An 11,321-nucleotide genomic window follows, 5' to 3' on the forward strand; every position below is an offset into this window, starting at 1 on the left:
TTATCCATTCATCTGTTACCTTTTTTTTTTTTTTTTTTTTTTTGTGGTTTTTGACCAGGGCAGGGTTTAAACCCACCACCTCCTGCATATGGGGCTGGCGCCTTACTCCTTTGAGCCACAGGCGCTGCCCTCATCTGTTAACTTTTTGGTATTGTGAATAATGTTGCAATGAACATGGGGATATGATCTTTATTTTATTTATTTTTATTTATTTATCTTTATGAGACAGAGTCTCACTTATTAACCCTTGGTAGAGTGCCGTGGCATCACAGCTCACAGCAACCTCCAACCCCTTGGGCTTAGGCGATTCTCTTGCCTCAGCCTTCCGAGTAGCTGGGACTACAGGCACTGCAACAATGCCCACTATTTTTTTGTTGCAGTTTGGCCGGGGCTGGGTTTGAACCCACCACCCTCAGTTTATGGGCCGGTGCCTTACCCACTGAGCCACAGGCACTGCCCTATAATCTTTATTTTTTTTAACTCTCTGGGTTTACGTGACCTATATACAGAAATGGGTATTGTTCAATGCAATGCAATGAGGATTGAGTAGATTATATTACATCAATAACATTTCGAAATGCCTAACACATTACAGATTCTTGTAGATGTAAGCATAGTTACGTAATGATAGAATTTTCCATACGGGGAGGAAAGTTAATCTTGTCCAGAATTTCCCAGATGGCATTATTTATACTAGAGGTATTAAGAGAGATGATATAAAGGTGAGTCACAAACATTTTTACCATTTTTAAATGAAGCACGAACTTTACTTACTTTAGAGAGTACCCCGGAAATGCTGCAACCAGCATATCAAGCTCATTATTATGTAAATATCATTGTTTGAAGGAAGGCTAAAATAGGGGTTTTCATTTTAAAAATTGAGTCAATTTTTTCAAAATAGCAAAAATGACAAAATGGTGCATGACTATCTGATACTCAGGAAACACTGTGTACAAAAAGATCAGTCAGGCGTAGAACAAACCTTTTTTTTCCCCTTTCTTTCCCTTTCTTTTCTTTTCTTTTTTTTCTTTTTGTCATCTCAAAAGTATTCATTTCAGGCTGAGCTCATTCAACTCATCTATTTTGGGACTTCCTCAGGATAAACCCCAATGTTATATTTATAGTCATTTCTCTTTCAAGGCCAGCGTTAGAATAGGTAATTCAACCGAAATCCTTCAAACTTTCTATGACATCCACACTTACATCTTTGGGTAGAACAAACCATCGTGTCGTGTCTCTGAACTGCATCAAATCAAATCTGTCTTTTTATAGTGCAGTCAGGCCATAGGGAATAACAGAATTTGGGGATATGTTCTCACGATTAAACATTCCTATATTTGGATTGAACGGCCAGAACATGGTCACTAGTATTTTCTACCCTGAGCAACTGCTATTACTTATACATTTCTGTTATCAAAGCATTGCAGCTGGGGCAATCTTAGCTGACCTAAGCTCCTTGTTAATACCAGATCACAAAATTTGGAAGCAACATAAAATAGTGTTCAAAAGGAGACAGGAAGCACAAGAAGCCACAGGGAACACAGTCTACACAGTCTTGTTTGCTGGTATCATTAAGACACATAAATGTATTTGAGCTGTTCCCATCTGTAAGTCCAGCTGTATTTCCCTCTCGGCATGAATCGATGTTTAGAAATTTCTCTGGATAGCCAATCTGTTCTATCATTTTCCCATTACAAAGTCAGTCCCATTACAAATCAGATTCTGCGGTTAAACCCATGAGACAACATACTTCAGCACTATTGGGGGCATTTGTGAGGCTGTTCCTCCATGAATAATAATGACATTTGTTGTTTCATGATTGACAAGAAACTGAATTTGCAGTAGCCTCTGCTGCTGTTGACAAAGGCTGCTACCTCCCACCTCACACCCTGCATGTGTTTACAATCCAGTGTGCATGAGAGAAAACTAAGCTAGGAATCCACGTTTATAAACCTCAGAGAGTTCCATTAATTCTCTAACGGAATTCTCCTTAACTTTTTAGTATTTTGTCTTATTTTCCTCAAAAATTGGCTTCAAACAAAGACTCTACAATGTAGACTCTCTAGTGCCATTTCTTATGTGTGTGGCTATTACTTAATGGAAATAAATCTCAGTAATCCTTATTTGTTACTGCCTCGGGTTTTGCCCATCTCGTCGTGGAAGGCTGGCTCAAATCATTACATTTTATTTTATGTGATATAATCAGCTCATTTGGCGATTTCTCAGGCTGTGTGTGTATCAAAGCAGGTGTCACCGCTCATCACCAAGTGTTCCTCTGGTGGCAGATAAAGGAATTTTCTTATCTCCACTATCAATGTGTTTTCAGGGAGTTATCAGTGTAGTAAGTGAGAAATGCCCCAAAACGCGTGATGAGTATGACAGAGTGAATTATCTCACAATTGACGTGAAATGCCTTTGTAAAAGGAAATTTAGCTACCTTTGGTTTTCTGATTCCATCGCTACTCCATAAGTTATTAAAGAGATCCTGCCCCATTCCTCCTCACTTCCTGGGATAGTCCGCTATCTCCCTGTGTAACATATTACCCCAGGCTCAAATCTGTTTTAATTTCTTGTTTCGCATCTCCAGCTCCCAGTCAGCCGCCAGGAAATGTCGTTTGGAATGCCACAGACACTAAAGTGTTACTGAATTGGGAACAAGTTAAAGCCATGGAGAATGAATCAGAAGTAACAGGATATAAAGTAAGTTGTATCATTCGTAGGGCTTGATTTTCCTACTCGTTGGCAGTACTTAACCGAGGGAAGATCGGCTTAAATGTATATTTTTAAATGTTGATGATGTGGTTTCTCTAATCTGATTTTGACATAACTTTTATAGCTTTTTATAAAATGGATTTTTTCCCAAACTATCTTATTTTTTAAATATGGATTTAAGTTAAATAATTTTGCTCGTGGGGGAATTTGGGACACAATATTTATAAATTGTGTGTTAATCAGTTTGCTGCTTTAGATGCTCGCCCAGGTACTACTTAAAAATAAATGAAAGTGTTGCCTTTGATTCCTTAATCAGGCACTCAAGATCCAAATTACATGGCACCGCCCTCTCTCTCAGCCTCACCAAGACCCAGCCTACCCAGCTGCGCTCTTCCATAGAACAAGTTCAGACTTCCCCCACCTTCTGGATTTTGAGAACTGGATAATACTACTTGGTTCTAATTCTTAACCTAAGACCTAGGGATAGAGTTGTGAACGCAATTTATATTCTAGTGGGTATAGAAAGACAAAGAAGCTAGTTTCCGAGTAAAGAAAATAAAAGCAGGCAATTAAAGAATAAGTGTCTTTGTTCATGCCTTTCAGGTTTTCTATAGGACTAGCAGTCAACATAATGTGCAGGTACTGAGCACTAATAAAACTTCAGCTGAGCTTTTGCTACCGGTTAAAGAGGACTACATTATTGAAGTCAAAGCCACAACAGATGGAGGGGATGGGACGAGCAGTGAACAGATCAGGATCCCACGAATAACCAGTAAGTGGGTTGAAGTCACTGTTTCTTTACATCAGGGTCACTCCATCCAAAAGTGCATCTTCCCATCATGCCTCTCACCCAGATGCTGAGGTTTCGGAAGATGGGGGATGAGTGAGGGAGGAACTCCCGAACGGTGGGCAAAATAAGAAAATGAAGACAGAAGGAAAAGATGTCAAAAAATATTTAGGAAAACTTTATTCATTTCAATTTTTTCCCTCATTCTGAGCTATGCCTAAATTTTCCTTTGGATTGCCTATAAAAACAGTATTCTTGGTCCGGTGCCAGGCTTGTAATTCTAGCACTGTTGGAGGCCCACGTGGGAGGATTCCTTCAGCACAGGAGTTTAAGACCAGCCTGAGCAAAGTGAGACACCACCCCCATCTCTACTAAAAATGGATAATAAAAATAAAAAAAACAATCATGCCTGTAGTCCCAGCTACTAGGGAGGCTGAGGCAGGAGGATCGCTTGAGCACAGGAATTTGAAGTTGCTGTGAGCTATGATGACATCAAAGCACGTTAGCCTGGGCAACACAGCAAGAGCCTGTCAAAAAACCAAACAAACGAGCAAACAAAAAAAGCCAGCATTTCTCAAGGGCAAAGTTGAACCCATACACTATTTTAAGATCTTTAATATTCCAGTTGTTTGCCTGCTCCAAATTATAGATAAAAACTTAGCAATTTTTAAAAAGAACGATTACCTTTGTTAAGGTCATAAAGCACTTTGGTGTGCCATGCCGAAAGACACCTTTAAAAGAAAGCGGTAATGCTAAGGAAGTTCACGCTAACTTTTCAAAATCCACACGAAACCTACCTGACTATAGAAATTGCACTTTCAGAGTTAAGAGAAGTAGACGTCGGCATATATGTTTTATGAACGCGATGGTAGGAGAAATGTCATCTTCACTGTTCAATCCCAGGTCCGGGGTTTTCTGGCCTCAATTTAAGTACTATAAAGCCCATTTTGGCTTCCTGTTCTATTCTAAAGTTAGCAGTGACATAAATAACTTTGTTCCCTGTTTTCATTCGTTGAGACTGGCCTAGGGTATAGTATTGGACAATCAAGATTGAAACGTTTGTCTTTAATCTTGGAAAAACAAAACGTCTGACATTACCAACTGAAGAGAAAGGGAGATAGGAAACTTGGAGGTATTTTATCTTTCTATAAAATCATAAAGACAGCTATCCTTAGACTGAAACAAACTAAGCCAGACTAAGGAAATGGGAACCTCTTATCTCAGAACTAAGTTCTTCAATGTAAAAGCCTTCTCAGTCTGCAGACATTTCTAAATTAGAGCAAAACCAGGAATTAAGGTCAGTGTATTATTGTTAACTTAGGTTTTTAAAAAATTTTTTTTGCTTTTTTTTTTTTTGCATTTAAAGCAACTGAGAAAGGTTTTCAAATTTTTAACTCATACTTCTCGTTTCCTAAATAGTGCAAGGTATAAAGTTAACATTATAATATGGACAAAGTGCTGCTGTTAAAGGAAATAGATTCTCTGCTTTTGCACGGGTAGACATTATTTTTTAGCATTTTGGGGCTGCTGAGTCAAAAGTAGCCTTTTCATCTGACATCTGCTGTCTTGCTGAGCTAGCAGAGACTACTTGCGCAAGGCTGTCTCTGTGAAAATGGAGCTTTTATTGATTGCTTTTCCTTAAGATGATAATTTTTATTATATGTAACGACTTATCTGGCAAATGCATAAAATAGGAACAAGCACAGACTTTCCAGATCCTTACACAGTGAAGCTTTCTTTAATTAAACGTCTAATTATCTCAGGATTGTTTGTGATCGCATATAATTGTTTTCAAAATGATTAAGTTGTTTTTCCAATTTCAATTAAAGTTAAATAATAATAGATAAACAAAGCCTGGAATCATTCAAGAAAACTTAAAACACATTCATGTTTTTATAGACACTCATAGTAACTAGTGTCAAAATGTACTACGTTGGTAACTAAAACGAAGGCTAATAACAATCGTGATCCCGGGGTAGGTTCATGCCATGATGTAACGTAGCTAGGAGACCCATTGCTACTGCCCTGTGCCTTCATCCCTCCTGGCTGCTGTAACAAAACTCCAAGAAACAAAAGGAATTTATATCTCACAATTCTGGAGGCTGGGAAGTCTGAGATCAAGGTACCAGCAGAATCTGAGTCACCTCTCAAAGGACCCACCTTTTAATACCATCAGGGGTTAGGATTTCAACATATGAGTTTGGTGGAGGCCACACACATTCAATGTCAGTATCCTGAATGCTTACTGGTGCTCTCCTTATTAATGACCTCTTTATCGTCTTTGACAGATATGGATGCAAGAGGATCCACGTCAGCCATCTCCAACGTCCACCCCATGTCAAGTTATATGCCTATAGTCCTGTTCTTTACTGTAAATGCCCTGTGGTGATAGCCACTCTTTTTTCTTACTTATTGGAAAGTTCATTGGTTACCCAAAAAAAGTGCTTTCATGAAATGCAGTGATTATGCATGTTTTTTTCAACTCTTATTTTTAACTTTCTACTTCATTATAGGTACAATATGAATATAATAATAAAAAAAGTAAATCCTTTTAGGGGAATCTGAAATGCCTTAATATTAACTTGATATACCAAAGGAATTTACATATTACATACTTCCGACTTTTGATATAAATATTCTTAAGCTAAGAGTTGAAGCACTGCCGATGAATGAAGACTCACATATTCCCGTATGTTACATGCTTCCCCCCCCATTGAAATACTCTTTTACTTAAAAAAATGCCAGTTCAGTGCTATTTGTACCAGCATTATTTGACTTAGCCAGTGTCATTCTTGAAATGATGATTGAAATCCTCCACAATGGAACAAAAAGATTTTAAAAAATTAATCCTGCTGGAAGGAGGTGGCGGGTGATTCCAAGGGGTATTGGAAAATGTGGCTCTGGATTTAAGAAGAATGACATTAAGAGGAACAGAGTCAAGGAGTAGCCTTCTTTAGTATGCTGTTAAATGGTTAGAAGACTTTACAAATAGCTCTGTTCTCTGTACCTCTCAATTATTCATCTAGAAAATGTAGAGAAAATAATACCCATCTGATCCATCTCTGCCCTAGAAATTAGTTTTTAAAAGATAAAGAAGGAAATATAAAAGTACTTTGCGACTCCAAATGCAATGAGCCTGTGCAAATGTTAGTAAGAATTTAATTATATGAACGTCAGGATGACCAACCTGGATCTTTCAAGCTTGCATTCCACACTCTAGATAATATTTTCTGTTTTGTTCGGTGATATTAAAAAAATTGAAATGATTGCATTTGATCCTTTCTTAAAATTAAAAAGAAAAAATTCAAAAGGAATTGTTTCCTTCACAGCGGTGAATAAGCTTTCAGATTTTATTAAAAACCGAAGGAGAAAATCAGGAATGACCTGAATCTCGACCCAAATATTAAACAAAATCCACACAAACCTTCATTTCAATTTCCAGTTCCATTAAGGGATCTTCTCCTTTTTGGATGGCAGAGATAGTTTTTTAATGAAATCTCACCACCTATCTGAGTGAGTCTGGCAGGCATTTTCATTCCTGAGTTAAGTTTGTAATGGAACCAAGGCAATTCTGCTGACTTTGATATGTATGACTCAGTCTTTCAATATGTGGTTTTCAAAGAATTGTTGAAGACATGACTTCATAGCAATATGTAGGGAATATATGAAAATCAGCAGATGGAGTGTTTGACATTGCAAAATCAATTTTTTACCTCTTTCCTACCAATTTCACATTTTGTAGGAACTTGTTCATAATTCCACAGATACCAGAATTTGAAACCAACAGTTCAGATAATAACAAGAAAGATTAAAACTTACTTAGTGAAATTCTGATATCACCCATAAAGCGAGACTTTACATTTAGAGGTTAGATTTAAGAGAAATTCATTATACATAAAGGAGAAAAATATTTATAACTTTCTCTGCAAGGGGTGTATATACTGTACATATCTAGGAACAATCTGAATGATTAGTTGATTTCATATGACCATTGCTATTTCCAGTCAAAAAATGGGGAAACGCTTTCTCCAATACCTGAATTTTATGCTTCATGTAAGGGGGTTGTACCTTTTTATGATTTAATAATTCCTACAATATGTTCCTAAGCTTTTCATTTTCCAGATGATTGCTCTATTGTTTCCTGTTGTTTCTAGCAATATATCTCCGTGAGATATGTACTTTGTTTCATATTGAAAAGTATCAGATTTATCTTTAAAATTCCTGTGTGCGTATCCTATGGTTATCTGTATGTATTATTTTCTATTATTCTAATAAAATTTATAACAATCAACTCAAATGCTCATGCGTAGTTACTTGCAGTGTGGTCAAAGAAGACCATCGACAGAGGAGAGGGGAGAGCACCGTGATAGTGAACGGTGAACCTGTCATGTCTCGTATTGTTTTCAGCCAACATTTAGCTTCTATTTATTTTAACAGGATATTTAAAAAATCATTTGTGTACCTCACCGACTCAGTAAAATCAGCACTTTGAGACAATGACCGTGGGGAGAAGGGGAGAAAAGGGGGGAGCAGAAAATTTACTTTTATCTGTTTACTTTCTATATATCTGGTTTCTTCTGACTTTCTTTGATCCCAAGTAGCTGCTCCCTTATTTTTGACAAGTATCATTTTAAAATCTGTGTCAAATGTCTCTACTCTGCCATCTTGCTTTCCAGCCTGATGGCAGGCTAGAAGCAGTTGATATTGATTTTTTAAGATGTGGAAACACTGTAAATGCCCCCCCAATGCAGGAATGGATTAACAAGACACCATGGTATACTATTCAGCCATTGAAAAAGATGGAGACTTTACATCTTTTGTATTAACCTGGATAGAGTTGGAACACATTCTTCTTAATAAAGTATCACAAGAATGGAGAAGCAAGAATCCAATGTACTCAATTCTAATATAAAGCCAGTAGATGATCAATATATACCCGCATAAGAGAAAACTCAAATCAACTCAAGGTGGGGGGTGAGGGAGCAGGTAGTGAGGAGGAGGGAGGCAGGTGGAGGGTGACAGTCTGTGACACACCTCTTCAGGGTGGGACACAACTATAAGAGGGACTTTACCTAACAAACGCAAACAGTGTAACCTCATTCTTTGTACCCTCAATGAACCTGAACCAATAAATAAATAAGAAAAAATTGGTATCAACTTATCAATTTCTCCATAGACTTTCTCACTGGTATCAGTGTTAGAGATTTGCTTTCAAATGATCCTTGTGATACATTCTAAATATTCGAAAAAATATACTAGAAAAATATTTGTTTTTAATTAATTTAATTAGTAAATACCTTTAAATGCTTTTGTTAATGCAAGGAAAATGAGGGTTGAAACAACAGTTTATGGATGGAGCTGGAAAATGTAAGTATCACAAGAATGGAAAAAAAAGTATCCAATGTACACACCCCTATTATGAAATTAATTTATACCTTTTATATGAAAGCTATAACCTAATAACAGCCTAAGAATATGGGGAGGGGGAGGAAGGGGGGAATAGGTGGAGGGAGGGAGATTGGAGGGATCACTTCTGTGGTTTATCTTACAAGGGTACAAGTGAATCTTTCTAAGAGTGAAATATGAACATTTTAACACAAAAACTAAGAAAATGACATGAAGGCTATGTTAACCAGTTTGATGGAAGTGTTTCGGATTGTGTGTAAAAACACCACACTGTACCCCAGAAGTGCATATTTTTTATTTTTGGGGGGACAGAGCCTCAAGCTATCCCCCTGGGTAGAGTGCCGTAGCATCACAGTTCACAGCAACCTCCAACTCCTGGGCTCAAGCGAGTCTCCTGCCTCAGCCTCCCAAGCAGCTGGGACCACAGGCACCTGCCACAACGCCCAGCCATTTTTTGGTTGCAGCTGTCGTTGTTTTGGCGGGCCTGAGCTGGATTCGAACCCGACACCTTAGGTGTATGTGGCTGGCGTCTTAGCCACTTGAGCCACAGGCGCCAAGCCAGAAGTGCATTAATGTACATAGTTACCTTTAAATAAAAAAGAAAAAAAATTTTTTTAACTAAGCATTAAAAAAAAAGAATCAATGAATGAATAAAAAAAAAAATCAGCCTTCCAATCCTGAAAAAAAAAAATAAACAACAGTTTATTTTCTTACATGAGAATTGAAAGATGTGTTTAGAGGTGGAAGAATTAAGTGGGAAAATATGTATGGGGTTGTATCTTGGCATGAGTAAGTGTGTGTGAGAGAGAGATTTTAAATTCAAGTGCAGTTGTAATTGGTGCATTAATATCAATATCCCCTGATGAAGGAAGACAACCTGGAGAATATACAGAAACAGATTCTATCACTACCACAGTGCTAATGTCCTCTCTTCTGAAGGCCGGGCTGATTGTCATGGAAGGATCTGAAGTTATACTGCCTTGATGTGAACAGCACCCTCACCAATTTATAGCCATGTGATCTTGCTTAAATTTCATAGTTTCTCTAGGCCTCAGTTTTCCTATCTGCAAAATGGGAACCATACTAGTAGCACTATCCCCATACAGTTGTCAGAGCTTCAGCGAATGCTCAACTCCTCTGTGCTGAAGGGTCCTCTTTGTGTGAAGCAAAGTGATTGTTTCTACCTCCCTTACAGCAAAGTGATTGTTACTACCTCGCTGAGAGTTAGTAAGCAAAATACCGTATGTGAGTGCTTAGAGCCATCTTTCTCATCAGCAGGCAAATATATAAGGTGAGAAGACAAAAGACATCCTTCTGAATGTGGTTTTGCTTCAATATTTTTAGAACTCTTCTTTAATCTCATTGGACTAGGAAGCAAGCTATGATTCTAAGAGTTCCCAGAAGGTATATGGAGTAAAGTCATTCTGGGATCAGATTTTTTTTCATAGAAATATAATGTTGATAGTATTAAATAGCATATTTATTGTCTATGTGCCAGATTCTGAGTCATGCACTTTACCTTTGCTAAATTAAATTTATGCTCATAGTAATCTCATCATTTCGGCTCTATAATCAAGCCCTTTTTACAGATGAAGAAACTGAGGCCCAGGACAATTAAGTAAATTGCACAAGGTCATCCTAGCAAGGGTGTGGCAAAATGGAATTCTGACCCAGACAGTTGGCTGAAATATCTTGAGTTCTGAGCATGATTAAGCTCTAAATCCCTCTTGAAATCAGATCCATCAGATATAGAGTCTCTGAGTGAGCATCTCTGAAATCAACTTGTCACATACTTTATTCTATCACTTTTGTTGATCTTGATTCAAACTGGGGAACTGAAAATCTGGGAATCTTCTCTTTAGTTATTGAGCATTTTTATATTCTCCGATTCTTACTTCCCTATTCAAGCTAACACTGACACAGATTTAGTGTTCTTTAAGTAAAAAATATTAAAATATTTTAACTTTCATTATACATTTTCTTTAATGTTTTTTGAAGATATTTTGAATAATTCTCAATTTTTCAGTAATTTTACCATTTTCAATGAAAACCTCCTTAATTCAATGACATTAAAAAAACACAAAATGATTAGGATGTGACATGTTCTTTTTTCTAATTAAAATATCCCCCCTGCTGTCGCCTATTCTCATAATGCCAGGGTTTTCTTTTTTTTTTTTAATTTAAAATTAATCTTAATTAGGTTCATTTCTTCTAAAGTATTTTACCCTTTTTAAAAATGAAAATTGCCCTGCTATTCATTATACTTTGGATATACTTCAGTAAATATTGGAGGTAAAACCAACCCACAGCAGCAATTACAAAATTAGCAATTAGTAAATTATACCATTCTTTTGAAAGAAAATATGCAAACATATTGGAATATGGTTCATTTGAACTATTAGATTTCTCTGCTGAT

At 37.0% G+C, this 11,321-nt stretch overlaps 1 protein-coding gene across 1 annotated transcript in view; it reads left to right on the forward strand.

Annotated features, from left to right (window-relative positions):
• The window catches only part of CNTN3 (contactin 3), a 293,914-nt gene extending 288,026 nt beyond the window's left edge, over positions 1-5,888 (forward strand). The window contains 3 exon segments of the mRNA XM_012802498.2: positions 2,588-2,700; positions 3,316-3,484; positions 5,788-5,888. Of these exon segments, the coding sequence (XP_012657952.2) occupies positions 2,588-2,700; positions 3,316-3,484; positions 5,788-5,888 (383 nt within the window).
• Positions 5,889-11,321: the final 5,433 nt, after the last annotated feature.

This window comes from Otolemur garnettii, unplaced genomic scaffold (genome assembly GCF_000181295.1).
Source record: "Otolemur garnettii isolate 467f Iridium unplaced genomic scaffold, OtoGar3 scaffold00015, whole genome shotgun sequence".
NCBI lineage: Eukaryota > Metazoa > Chordata > Mammalia > Primates > Galagidae > Otolemur > Otolemur garnettii.